Here is a 14,882-nt window from a genome sequence, read left to right on the forward strand (position 1 = left end):
TAAAGCCAATTGTTTATTAGTGAATGTATAAATTCTGCATATGCCTCTCTGAGGACAGAACTGAAGATCAATCTGACGCTGAATGCCGCCATCTAGTGGTTTGTCCTGGGTCGACCACATCAAGGGCCAATTCATATCAATAGGCTATTAACCTGCCTATAATTACCCCATGTGTCTCTTTACCGATCTCTTCACCAATGAGCAAAAAACCCATTGGCCCAATGTGTGTAGCCCCTAACAGGCCATTATTTCAGCATGCTTGCTGGGAAGAAAAAGTGTTAAGGGCATTGTTAATACTTGCATTTAAGAGATTTCTTTTCTATCTGAGGCCAAAATATTTGCGCTATATTGTCCTGCCAAGGGGTGTGCGTCCCCTTAAATCTTCCCACTGTCTGCTAAACTGTCCTGGCGGTACGTTGCAGAAGTTGCACAGCACTATGAATATATAGTGGGGTAGGTAGTCCCTAAACTAAGACTAACCTATATCTAAGAATGCCGCTAGACACTCTAAATTATCCGAAAACACAACAGATGGCGCCTACCCCCAACTAACTAGTGTATATAGACAAGAGTAACCTACGCGCATAAATGTATATCCATGGGCTACACACACACACACACACACACACACACACACACACACACACACACACACACACACACACACACACACACACACACACACACACACACAGAGAGAGAGAGAAGGGTATAAATGCGTCGGGGCCGTCCTCTGAGTGGCTGTGGAGGTGGTGAGGAGTGAGGGGCAGCAGAACCAGCCTGGTTGTCAGGAGGTCGGTGGAGGGACAGAAACACCACACAACCACAACATTCCTCAGTGTCAATGTTCTCTCACACAAATATATGTAAGAGGCACATTTATTTGTATCCTATTGATGTTATTGCCATTCATGTTTGATATATATATATATATTGTTGTTTATATTGCGTTGTACAGACGCTGTTTAGCTAGCCTCTGAGCTAACTAACGGTTTTACCTCAGACGGCTGCTGCTCTGCCAGCTACCTATCGCTATTGCTAGTAGTACTTACTAGGTACTTGTGTGTGAATAATCTGATTCAGTCAGTTCTTACATTTTAAATCAATACAAATGTGTTGCTAGGCGAAATATGGTAAAAAAAAAAAAAAAAAAATTAAAAAAGAATTGACCCCCAAGGTAATATGCCCTAGATATGAGAGTAATGGACATATATCACACTTGAACGTCCAGGACCTGAGGGTTTTCTGTCAGAGCACGTCCAGAGTCGGGTGAATGTGACGGGTTTTAGGCTCTTAATGTTTGGACCTCTGTGGTGTTACTGATGGAAGTAGGATGGGACAGTAGAATAAAGCAACAAGTATTGTGTAATTACACATTAACTACACTGTAATAACACTCTACTTAGAATATAATAGGAGTTTTACTTGGGTTTAGGGTAAGGGTTTGAGTACAGTTGTTACACTTTAGGATACTTGTTATTAAGCCGGTATTACCCAGTTGTTACACAGTAATTACACAACAAGTAGTCACACAGTAGTAAAGACTGTGATGTCAAGTGTTGACCGTATGACTATGTATGTCTGTGTCCTTCTGCAGGTCTTCAATCTCTCTGGACACAGAGGGAAACAATGACCCTCAAGTGCGTCTGGACGCCAGGGTGGCTCAGCTGGTGCTGCACGTAGGAGAGGAGGACCAGGAGCTCCAGGTGGGACCTCCACCACCACCAGCCTGCTGGCCCAGGAGCTGTTGGACCTGCTCTCAGCCAGGATCCTGTCCCTTGCCCTCGCCCTGGCCAGGTGGCCCTCAGCTGCCTGACTGGCAGGTCTGCTCTGGAGCTGGAGGGAGAGCTGGAGAGCCGGCTGGGGCCTCTGGCCGGCCAGGTCCTCTTGGCCTTCATAGGCAGCGACCTGAGAGCCAGAGCCAGAGGACAACAGGGCCGAGTCACCTCCCCCACCAGCTACTTCCTGTCTGCTGTGTTGGCAGAGGTGCAGAGCCTGATGATGCAGGGTCGGAGGTCAGGAAGCAGGCCGAGTGTCATCATACAGGTCTCCTCTATGTATCTCTGTCAAACTTCTTCTTTTAAGGTTATTTTTCATTTGTATTGGATAGAGACAGTGTAGAAAGACAGGAAAGTAAGGAGGATGGCATATGTATGCACTTGTAGGCCGTGGTGCTAGACCACTGGACCACCCCAGGCCACCAAACCTTTAATTTTTGTCTTCTTTAAAAGATGTTTTTAAAAAAAAATACATATAATTTCCCGTTTACAATATTCCATCCCCTGATTAACACGTGACACACATTAACCAAAAACAACACGATAAACAGAACACATAAAACAAAACCAGATCCCAGTTATAACAACACACACAGTAATGTATTAACTTTTTTGCCAAGTTACTTTTGAATATCGTCTAATCTAAGATAATTACTATCTGAGGTGTAACTAATCGTGCCACTTCACTTCATCTCATCTGTTCTCAGGGTCCCTCGGCCGTGCTGGGGAGCTCAGTGATCCTGCAGCAGCCGGAGATGTGGCCTTCAGCCATTCTACCCCTCACTGCTCCTGGAGGCCTCCCAGGGCCTGGCTGCGGTCATAGATGATGTCACCGCTGAGCCACCAATCCCAGCAGGTCTAAGTAACGAGGGCATGTCTGAGGAGCCGGTAGAGGAGCACCTGACCAGAGTGAAGGAGCTGGCCAGCAAAGCCCTGAGGGACGCCTCCCCCTCCCACGGACGCCATCAGTGACACAGAGCGACTCAAAGAGCTGCGTCGTGCCACCTCGCGTCTCCATGGAGACCTTTGGCGAGGCGTCCGATGACGCGTTGGACTGCGTCCTGGCGGAGCTCGGTGACGTGGTGGATGTGAACAGGGCCTCAGTGGAGACGTCAGCTGGATGCCGGCTGTTCTGGGAGCAGGTGAGGGATAATACTAAATCATAATAATAATAATAATAATGAATCTGATGACCATCTGAAGTACCAGTTCACCCTGGACCAGGAGACGGTGGAGCAGCTGATGGACTAGGCGCTGGACCATCTGAAGTACCAGTTCACCCTGGACCAGGACGATAACAACACCTCTGACAACAACAGCGCTAAGATGATCCTGCAGATGATCCTGGTGGCCATCAGGACCAGAGTGGCCGGGTCTGAGAGCTCCTCTAGAGGGCAGCAGAGGGCAGAGGAGCGCCTGGTTGTCTCAAACATGCTGGACTCTGTTCTGGAGAGCCTGGACCTGCTGCCGGACCAGCTGATGGATGAGGCACGAGGGCTGGTGAGTACAGGTCCAGTACCAGCCGTGCCACCAGTGAGGTGACTGAGGAGGTGACATCATCACTCGCCCGCCAGAAGCCCCGATGATGTCATCACTTGGGGCCAGGTGTGCCGTCACTACACAGGTGCCACCAGTGACATCAGTCAGGTGTTGACGGCCGATCTGACTGGCACGGGTCCTCCTCTACCAAGCCTCGCCTTGCCTCTCCTCTCCTCTGCCGGGGAGGAGAAGGGGGAAGAGAAGGGTGAGGAGGACCAGGAAGTGCTTCCCCATGATGCCCGGCGTCCCCAACATCAGGATCAAGTGGTGCTTCAGACCAGTGGAGGCTCCTCAGAGGAGGAAGAGATTCAGTGATTTCAGAATAATAAAAAAAATAAATGGTTTTCCCTCTCAGCTAGAGCTTTTGTGTAATGACCTTTTTATTCACATGACATTTAATGTGTCTATTGGAGTTGACTTGTCATCAGAGACAATAAAAATGATTTCAGAACAAGACAAATTGAGCAGTCACTATACTTTATTTCAAGGGGAACAGCATACAATTTCTCTGTACAATATTTAACAATCACTTCCAACCAGGCTTTCGAAACAGTTTGTGAAATACTTGCAAAAGAACTAAAGTTGGCAAGTCCACTTGTAAAGTAGTACAGCACAGCCAGACGTGCCCAAGATGCACTGACTATCAGCAGATACTGAGAGCCCAAGCTAACAGATGTTAGCTTCTGGGCTTGTTTTAGAGGTAATGCATTAAAACACTGCTGGTCAAATCCCATGGGAACATTGGAACATTGCAACACCTTGCAACACTGCTGGAACATCGTACCAACGGTACCTTAATGCTGTAACGTCTGGAGCCTTAGCTGGGATGTCTGAGGTAAACAATCTATTGATTCAGGATGTGAAGAGGTGCATCAGACCGGCATAGAGACAAAGAGCCTCAGTTGGGGAAGAGAAAGTGACTTTGTTTGGGCCATGACATAAATGAATACTATTTATTTTTATACACACATATATATATATACACATATATATATATACACATATATAAATACACATACATATATATGTGTATGTATACGTACATATATATATATTATGTGTGTATGTGTGTGTGTATATACATACACACACACACACATAAACATGTATGTATATATGTTTTTCTCCTTTGTGATATCTTGGAAAATAATAGAAACAACTTCATGCTATATTCACAATCTAAAAACATCAATATTTACATAATGTGCATTTCCATTCAATCGGAAGCCAAGGTTGTTGAGTTTCAGTTTTTATAATGAAAGCCAACTTTAAAAAAATTAAAATTAAAAAGGCCCAGGTCTGAGAATCTGGAAAAAAATGGAGATTTGGGGATTACAATGTCCGTACACTGATTATTACTGTGTAATCAGCGCTATGAATGTAGCGGAGGTTAAAAGGAAAGTAGGGGACACAAAACACCAAGAAATCAAGTCACATGGCTACATATTCTTTCTTAAAATCACGGACAACCAAAACCGAGAATGATCCAGTGTTGATGGCATATCTCTCTGTCCACTGCAACCTGCCTGGAGACAGATGGCCTCGCCTGATTCCCTGCTTGCTATTGCTGCGAGCCACAGGGAGCTCCAGTGTGCAGGGGTATTCACAGTAACAGCCCCGGGCCTCACCCTGCCTCGGACACCTGGGCCTGCACCCCCCCTCACACACAGCCCAGTCGTGCAGTCGGGCCTTCCCTTACACCATTTTGCGGAGAGGTAAAGTAATAGTAGTGTATTATTAGAGTTGGCACCTGCCCTCTCGTCTCCCCCCCCTAAGCTCAGGCCTGCCCTGCAAATAAATACAAACATCAATAGACATCAATAGACATCAATAGGTCACTGTTAAAAAAAATGCTACAGTTGTGTGAAAGTCGTCGACGCAGCAGTGCAAGTATGTCGCTGCACCTGCACTGCGCGCATATAATCACTGTAACTTAGAAAAGCATAGTATCGAATCCCTGAACATCGTTGTAGTTAAAACACTTGACTAAATGGTGAGGAGAGAATGCGAATGTGACCTCCGAACTCCGTGTCAACATTACTCGTATTCAAGCTATGAGTAAGTGGAATATAGAGCACATTCACAAATAAACACACGGAGATGAAAACATGAAAACATCCTCATGCCCACGGTCGACCTTAACGTACCACACGGGGAGAGGACAGGGCTGAAATGGCACCAGGATGAGTGTGAAAGGAGCCACTCGCGTCCGAGGGCGGAGGGCTGGCGACTCCGCAGACTAAGTTTCCTGAGGCGTATCAAACAAGAGATGTCAGCAGACCTTGATTATTAATTAATATCATGAATCAGTACAGTGGAACCACTCAGAGAAAGAACATTTTATGACCAGATCAAAAAAGGGTCCAGCTAAAGATACCAGTGTTACAGCTCAGAGGGGATAAAAAGACCAAAGGATAACCAAAAAGGCATGCTCATCACATCATTAAATATTCTGTTGACACAGCAAACCAAAATAGGGAAGTGCTTTTCAAATCGTTTAAAATACTCTGATTATATTACTCATGGGGGGTTATTAAGTTACCTTAAAACATTGTTGTTGTTTTTTTAAATAAATGGTTCAAAAACAAAAATAAAACGGCAAGGATAAAATACACAAACGTTAACAAGAAGGCAGAAACACTGGTGTGTACATGTATGGCCATACTGTATTTCTCTTGGCATACAAAAGCTGTTCAAAACCAAACTGATGTCATCTGAATTGTTGAGAATAGATTGTTTCAGTGTTATTAAAGAGAGCACGTTATTGACCACCAGATGTGGAACTGAGGTATACCTTGTTGAGGGAGGTTTATGGTTTTCATAGTTATGCTTGGAAATGGTTCCCCCCCGCAAAAAAGTAATAATATATAATAAAATAATAATAATAACCTTGATTACCATGTTCTCTGTTGATATATGTACAGCAGCAGTACACTAAACATTCAGAAGCTGTTTCTTATTGGCATTACAAATTACAATAGTCATTTATATAAACACAAAAACAGCAAATGCATTTTTAAAACAAGTTGCCCTTTTTATACTGAAGTGAACTGAGCTGTGAGATATCTTGGGAGAGTCCTTCCTCTTCTTTTCTTAAAAAAATCAAACATGTCCGCCAGAGGGGGGTCCTGTTTTCCTCATATCAAAAAAGAAAAATACCTGACAAAAGTTTAATTCTGAACAACAGTATTCTTTTGTCCAGCGCACGGGGGCTGGTGCTACTCTGTGTCTTCCTTTGAAGGGCCCTCGTGTCCTGGGCTCACCATGGGAGTCCAGCTGGAGAACCTCAGAACGTGTAACTATATGAAGTGTATAGAATCTAGTGTGGCGTGGACACAGGTATTTCCTGAATGAGAGTAGCGCCCCGCACTAAAACACACCATACCACAGCAGTCTGTGGGGGGAACTCCCCAACCAGGGTCAGCCAGAGTCCGCGTCTCTGAGGAACCAGTCTGATCGGTCATCGTGCCTCCATCGTGCGGGCGTCTGACATCCAATCGGCCCCTTATGGCCAATCATAGACTCGACTCTTTGGGTGGGAAGTCCACATTGGTCACCATGGTGACGACCGTGACGATCTCCTCAGGGGCGATGATGTTTGTCTGTCGCTGCATCTGGATGATGCGCTCCTCCACGCAGCCCGCCGACAGACGCGCCTCGGCCTCGTGATCCCAGCACTCCTCGATGGTCTCACACAGCATGGTCAGGCCCTGCGCCCGGCACGTACAGAGACACACGTACATTACATTAAAACACGCCACTCAACAAAACGTCACAGGTAGACACAGCTCCAACGCTGTGACATGCTGCGACATTTTATTTCAATGCATTTCTGAATGATCTGAAGGTCTGGCTTGTAAACTATTATTATTTTAACTTTTATTATTAAACTTTTATTATTACTATATTACACTGTCTTGTTGATTGTTGTCGATCGAGGAGAAAGATTCCAAAGAATTTCACGACATCAATTACGGCTGTATGTGACGTACATGACAAATAAAATCTAAAATAAAAATAAAAGAATAAAAATGTGATTCAGATTTGATTTAATCCTGTTAGCCTATCCCCTCACAGCCCTCACTGGGTGTCGAGGGTCATGTGACCGAGAGCGTAGGGGTCCTCACCGCGTGTTTCTGCCAGCATTCTCTGAGGGTCGGCCGCAGTTTCTTGTGGACCACCACCTCCTGCATGTCCTCCAGAGACGGGTGCTGGCCCACCTCCTCCTCGAAGGGCAGCGTGTACTCGTCCACTGGGCCTGGAAACCAGACAAGATCCACATGACCTCCAGGGAAAACTCAATCAAGAACACACACACACACACACACACACACACACACACACACACACAAACATGGACGCACGCAAAAAGTGCAGTTGTTTCATGTTGACGCCCTTTGGGATCACATTCAGCACCGTAAGTGTTGTGGTCATTTCCGTCGTACGTGGAGTCAGCTTTGTCCCTGAGTCATCGATCCTGACAGAGGCACACCACGGCCCTTACACTGGCACACCCCGCCTGGTGCACAACCACACCACCAGAGGTGCACACGGTAACAGCACATATGAGCATTAACACAGCTATCAGCAATACATCTGCATCACACCACACAGGACTGGTGGTGTGAGAGTGGTGTGTCAGTGGTGGTGTGTGTCTGGGAGGACTGGTGGTGTGTGTCTGGGAGGACTGGTGGTGTGTGTCTGGGAGGACTGGTGGTGTGTGTCTGGAAGGACTGGGGACTGGTGGTGTGTGTCTGGAAGGACTGGTGGTGTGTGTCTGGGAGGACTGGTGGTGTGTGTCTGGAAGGACTGGTGGTGTGTGTCTGGGAGGATTGGTGGTGTGTGCGTGGGGGGACTGGTGGTGTGAGAGTGGGGGGACTGGTGGTGTGTGACTGGGAGGACTGGGAGGCCTGGTGGTTCTCACCGTCTGCAGCTGTACAGCGAGCGGCCAGCTCCCACAGGATCAGCCCCATGGCGTACATGTCTATCCTCAGGAAGGAGTCTCTCTGGAAGTTGATCGCCCCCTCCAACACCTCGGGGGCCATGTACCGCCTGGTGCCCACCTTGAGAAACAACAACAACAACAACAACACAGGGTTAACACTCGGTCTAACATATAGACATCGCCTGCAATGTGTACCAATGTATGGCCGTGTTTTAGTTGCTCATATGGGTTGCCAAATCAAGCCTGAAAACGTTCTAGCCAGAGGGAGATTTTCTTTGTGACATGTACACTAAATAAATCACTGATTGAGAGAACAAAGGATTCGTTCACTTTTTAAAACATGAACTCTGCGTCTCTTAACAGGCGTCAGCCGAGCTCACCTGCCCATGTGTGTCTCCCGCCGACTTGCCAGCCTCAAACTTCAGAGCCAGGCCAAAGTCAGCGATGCAGGCGGTGAGGTTGCTCTTCAGCAGCACGTTCTTGCTCTTCATGTCCCTGTGTCAGCCAAGGACAAGAGAGGCATGCGGATGAGGACCAAGGAGGACAAAGTGAGACACTCGTGTCTGATTTTTACCGGGAAGAAACAGGCTGAGAGTCTGGGAGGAGTGGATTAGCACATGGGCAGGGTGGTAGTGGTGGTGGTGGTGGGAGATATTGGAGAGGGGGAGAGGAGGGCGGAGGGGTGTGGGGGGGGGGGTGGGTGAGGTAAACATAATCTATCATTCATAATGAAGTGTGCTGCCACAGGACATTAGCAGAGTGCTGGCAATGCGGCTCTTCGGGGAAATGCCTCTCTCCTGAGACAGTGATAAATAATGTACTTCAATCCAGCAGGGATGGATGGATGGGGGGGGGGGGGGGGGTATGACAGACAGCTGGCAGAGAGGGGGAAAAGGGGGGGGGGGGTGGAGACAGGGGTAAGAGAAGAGGGAATGGCAGAATCCTCCCCCCCCCTCCCCCCGGGAGGGGGCAGAGGGCAGGGTCTGGGGAAGGGAGCACACCTGTGGGCGATGGCAGGCTTGTGTCCGTCCTTCAGGCCCGGGATGTCCTCGTGGAGATAGGCCAGCCCCCGGGCCAAGGTCTGGGCGATGTGGCACAGCTCGTTCCAGGACACCACGTTGGCCTTCAGGTAATCAGTCAGCGAGCCCTGCGGAGGAGACACACAGTCACTCACAGGGGCTGGCTCCACTCACCCTGCTACAGCTGGGGCACGGCAATAGCGTGGGGGTGTTTGATTTTATGTTTGGTTGCACTGCCTAAGTCTGACCACTAGAGGGAAGACACAACCTGTGGCAGACATCATGGGATGAAGAACATGATGAAAATGAAAATGAAAAGCTGCTTTTAGAGGCTTCTAAAACAAAAATTAAAGCAACAGCAGGACAATACAATAAAAACCTGGGGCACATAAAGCAACACAAGCAGATACCAATGATAATACATTGGGCCAAAGCCACTATTGAGCATTTAATTTTTTTTTACATTTTACATTTACGGCATTTAGCAGACGCCTTTATCCAAAGCGACTCACAACAAATACATTTGTTTAAGTAAGTGAATCATCTATCCATCAGTCATCATACGATGAAGTAATCAACGCTCAGACCAGGGGCCATAGGCAGTCACAATGCTATGCATTTTATCCATTTTTTCCACACGCCCTCATATGAAGTGCGATGACCAACATTGCAGGAGGAGAGGAGAATGGAGGTCACGACAGCTACTGTACTGCACCTTGTCATGGTAGGCTGTAATGAGCCACAGCTCAATGTCCATGTTGTTGTTCCTCTTCTCCACACCGATGAAATGCAAGAGGTTCTTGTGTTTCATCCCACTTATGCTGTAGATCTCATACTCATTCTGCCACGACAGTTTGTCCTGGGAACAGCCGAGGCAGATCAAAAAATATGTCAATGTCACATTATCTGTTCGATGATATGACACATCCACAAACACTAAGTACACAACATACTGCTCACTGCTCTCTCAGAGAAACACATTGACAAAGTGTTAAACTTAAAAAAACTAAAAACATCTTACAAGAAATGAAATGATCAACTTTCTAAATCTAAGAGCTGAAACCCCAAATACCTGAATGGGGAAGATCTTCACAGCAACATAGTCGCTGAGGAGCTGTGCCTTCCACACACAGCCGAAGCGCCCCCTGGCTTTGATCTCGATCAACTGCAATGGCTTCTGTCCAAGGATCGGAGAGGGAGGAGTGGGCCCGGGGTCCTGCGTGGAACAAAGACAGCAGGTTGTTATTCAGCTCAGTACGAACCACGTACGAACTACTCAGCAATGCCGACGTTTCCACTGGAGTTGCTGTTGAAAGCAAAAGCTCCAAAAACGTTACGTTAACGAGCGAGCAGAAAGAGTGTGAGGGTAACAGGTTCAAGTGAGTAAGTACATTTTTGACATTTAGCTGATGCTTTTATCCAAAGCTACTTACTACAAGTACATCTGTCTGAAGTGAAGTGAATCATCTGTACATCGGTAATCATCAGCAAAAATCTATTCTAGGACCAGATGCCATTGGCAGTCACAATGCTTCTTTTGTTATTTGTTATTATTAACAGTAGAGGAACTGTGCAGAGGGGTAGCGGGGGGTGAAGAGGTCCTTTAGGAGGGACACTCAAGACGTAGCCTGAAGAGATGGGTCTTCAGTCTACGCCGGAAGATAGGTAGTGACTGGTTCAAGGTAACTGGTTCAAGGTAACTGGTTCAAGTCTGAGTAAGTCCTCGAGGAGCATGAGAAATGCTCAGAGGTGGTTGGATACTCACAAGTTTCCAATCTGAGAACAGCAGAGAAACGTTTATGTCCTCCAGTATCAGTACTAACGGGGACTCAGACACTTTTAAACACATTCTCTCTCTAATCTGGTCCGTTGTTGCACTACCTGGGTGTTTTTTTGATTTCCAATTCTAAAAGCTGCGTAATTATTAGCCCCACAGGTTGCCTGGAGGGACCATTATTTATAAAAAAATAAAATAAAAAAAAAGTCTGGACGAGACATCGATGGAAACTTGATGAGATTTATCTGAAAGATTTTTATCATGGAAGGGTGTATTAGATAGTCTAGACATGGTGTAGCTGCTGTTAACACAGCGGGGATGCATTTTGCAGCAGAGAAGAAGAGCGAAGGCATTCTTTCCCAATGCTCCAGCAGTAACAACAATCAGGCTTTTTGAAAGGTATTTGAGCTGTTACAGACTCCATTCAATCTTATTATATTAGAAATAAAGGACCCAGGCTAAGCCGAACGGTTGATAAAAAAATTCATCAAGGTAAAGCTCTTTAGAAAATACTGTACAATATAAAAGCAGTGAATGGCAGACAGCAGAGGAAGTCAGAGGGCTGAGGGAGAAGCGTTTAATCACAGGGAATAAAGAGTGTGTGTGGGCAAGCAGACGCCGCACACGTCTGTGAGGAGGGTGGCGCCGTAAGGGGGTAACGCAGTGTGCTGGACATAGTGTGTTTTTACGGGGCTGCTGTATGAAGAGCAGCCTGATCTGACCAGCGCTGGCAGTTAAGGGTTCTTTCTGGGGTCGCTTACGGCAGGGCGGGCTCATGTAAACGAAATGAGAATAAGTGCTCCAAATAAATAATAACAAACAACAACAACAACAAAAAAAGAAGAAAGGTCCAGCTGGTGCTCAGGATTAAACAAATAATTCCCATGTGTGACTTTCATCAGAGGGGCAGAGTGGGAGAGAGAGGAAGGTTGATAGAAAACAGGCAGAGCAGGATGAGAGGCATGTAGGAGAGGAAGGTTAACAGAAACCAGGCAGAGCAGGATGAGAGGCATGTAGGTGAGGGAGGAAGGTTAACAGAAAACAGGCAGAGCAGGATGAGAGGTGTGTAGGTGAGGGAGGAAGGTTGACAGAAACAGGCAGAGCAGGATGAGAGGCGTGTAGGTGAGGGAGGGCGAGGAGAGTGTATCGTATTAACAACGCTGTATTAACAAAACGAAGGATGAAAACAGAAAAGTGGCTGGAGGTTCGTAGCGGTCTGTCAGAGTCGCCCGCAATGTACTGGAGTGCTAAAAACATGACAAATGGTGGTTCAATGTCCACTGGAGGGCATGGCTGTGGAGAGCGAGGAGGGGGGGGGGGTTGGGGTTGTGAGGGGGGTTAGGGTTGGGAGGGGTGGGGGTTGGGGATGGGGGGGAAGGTTAGGGTTGCGAGGGGGTTGGGGGGGGGGGGGGCTGGGGGGTTAGGGTTGCGGGGGGTGGAGTAGGGTTGGGGGGGGTTCAAAGGGAGCAAGAACAACCCTCCAGCGCGGAGGAGGAATGCTGGGACAGGCAGTCGCTGTAAACAACAGGCAGCGCTCTGACATTGGCCAGGGTCGACGCAGTAAACACACACAACGGACAACATGCTTACGCTTGACTTTTTCCAAGTTTCAATAATTAATCAGATGCTGAGTCATAAAAGTAGGATTTGAAACCATACTGTTTTTAATGGAGAGCTGCCCCGTGGACACTCATAAAATGTGGATGGGCCCTCAATATAATTTTTCAGTTTACGACGCATGGAAAAAAATAAAATAAAATTAGAAAGAAAAACAATTCTGTTGTTTACAGGCAATTTACGATTATAAGGGTTATGAGTCTTGGCTACCCCTGTAGTGGCGGAGGCGATGAGGTATTCACACTGAGGGACTGTTTCTAAAAGCCCTTTCTCAAGGAACTGTGATACGGCCACAGAGGCTACCGCATTTTTAGAATAGATCACAATTTCTACAGGAAAATTGGAGGAGGTTACCCTGGTAACTGAGGTCAGTGAGGTTCTCCTAGACCTCGATGGACTGACTGTCTGTCTAAAGGCCCAGATCTGCATTCATGGTGGGGTTGCATTCAGGTCCTTTTCTACAAAAGGCTGGAGCAGCTCCTTGTTCTCTAGGAACTCCTGTTTTCCGAGAGACACAATACCATTGTCGATTGTCAGCTGCCTGCATGCCCATCACAGAGTCCTACTTGAGCCCCAAGGGGTGAGTCAGGCTGACCTGAAGGGGAAGGCAGGGAGGGGAGAGGGAGAGGGGGAGGGGGAGGGGGGGGGAATCAGGGGCGGAAGCTCGCTAACTTTCCGTCTGCGCCAGCATTGTTCCGAACCCCATCCGTCATCCGGACTGTGATCTGTGTACAGTGGCCAGTCGGAGTGTCACCAGATCCCAGCTCTGATCACGGGGGGTGAGGCTGAATGGGGTGCATTACACTTTGTCAGCAGACCACGGGAAATGAAAAAATATCTGTCGCCTGTCGCCATTCTCCTCCCCTCCCCTCCCCTCCCCACACCCTGCCGTGTCTTCTTATATGATAGCCCCTTTCTCAATGGGGTTATGTGAGCTAAAGCTCACACCTCACTAGAAATGTGGCTGAAACATTTTCAGTGTGTGTGCAATGACCCCTAAAAACTGGCCAATTGAGGAAGGAACCATTCCCCCACAAAAGAACCATCCCCCCCCCCCTCATAAGAAAGCCCACATACATGTCTCTGAAACAAATCACAGCCACTTCAATTACACACAGTCACATTGTGCACGGTGAGTATTTCATCATATAATGTATACGTTCTTGCCTTTCTGTATTCAAATGATTCCAACACCTCTTTCATGAATCTGGACATAATATCAGTGTCCAGCAGACCCATTGTCCTTGGTGGTACTACCACAGAAGTGCGGGTAATGCATACACGATCATCACAGGTGGACATCCATGCTCATAGAAATGCATTCAGTGACACCTTTCCACTGATTCATGCAGTCTATTGGTCACTGGTTCCACAGGGTACTTTGCATAAGGGAGACATACACATCCACCCATGCAAAAACAGACAATTTAAAGGGAAAGAAAAAACAACCTAAAAAAGAAATGATGACTCACACATCAGATTACATTTCAAGGAGACAAAACCCATTCAAAACATAAAATACAAATGGAGGGGCATAAATGAAATGGCTGTGTTATCAAGCTCCCGCCCAAACCCACTGAAAAATGTTTGAGTCAATTAAACTTATCTTACCTCTATCATTATATGAAAGGCGTGCTAGTCAAGGAAAAAAAGGAAGCAAAAAGAAATTATTGTTTTCAGTGAGGGTGAAATGGTGGCAGGTAAAGCAGCATTGGGAGATGATAGATGACTGGTTGGAGAGGGATTTTTCTTCCCTCGTCCTCCTGGGCCTCGGATGTGAGAGCGCTGGGCCTGTGTAGTCAAGCACTGAATCAATTCAAGCTTCCCTGACCTCACATCGGCGTATGAAAAATGGAGCCCTGATGACAAATGTGTGGGCAGGAGTCTGGCGCAGTGCTCTGTGGTGACGCGTGCGGTTGGATGGTGGAGGAGTTAGCAGCATGTAGAATAGAGCCACCTGCCACCTCTCCTTTCTGAGCCTCGCCCTCTCCTGTAGCTAAAAGCTCAATTATGATGGGACACGCAGCTTGGCAGCAGGGCTGCAGCCAGCATAGTGCTGGTTAGCCCGGAGAGCGTCCTCCTCTATAGAGTCGTACGGAGAGACGGAGCCAGAGACTTTGTCACGTATCGAAATAGAAATGACCCTGCCAAGCCCCCGTTTGTGTTAAAAACCCTTCCTTCACTGACTCTGATAGGTACCCACGGCG

General features: G+C 47.2%; 1 protein-coding gene across 1 annotated transcript in view; it reads right to left on the reverse strand.

Annotated features, from left to right (window-relative positions):
* Positions 1 to 4,287: 4,287 nt before the first annotated feature.
* The window catches only part of acvr2ab (activin A receptor type 2Ab), a 36,963-nt gene continuing 26,368 nt past the window's right edge, over positions 4,288 to 14,882 (reverse strand). Inside the window, exons 5-11 of the mRNA XM_083684954.1 lie at positions 10,354 to 10,497; positions 9,997 to 10,140; positions 9,264 to 9,409; positions 8,643 to 8,757; positions 8,242 to 8,380; positions 7,445 to 7,575; positions 4,288 to 7,027 (exon numbers count right to left, since the gene is read on the reverse strand). Of these exons, the coding sequence (XP_083541080.1) occupies positions 6,833 to 7,027; positions 7,445 to 7,575; positions 8,242 to 8,380; positions 8,643 to 8,757; positions 9,264 to 9,409; positions 9,997 to 10,140; positions 10,354 to 10,497 (1,014 nt within the window). The 3' untranslated portion in view covers positions 4,288 to 6,832. The remainder of the gene's footprint in view (positions 7,028 to 7,444; positions 7,576 to 8,241; positions 8,381 to 8,642; positions 8,758 to 9,263; positions 9,410 to 9,996; positions 10,141 to 10,353; positions 10,498 to 14,882) is intronic.

This window comes from Argentina silus (assembly GCF_951799395.1).
Source record: "Argentina silus genome assembly, chromosome: 14".
NCBI classification, from domain to species: Eukaryota; Metazoa; Chordata; class Actinopteri; order Argentiniformes; family Argentinidae; genus Argentina; species Argentina silus.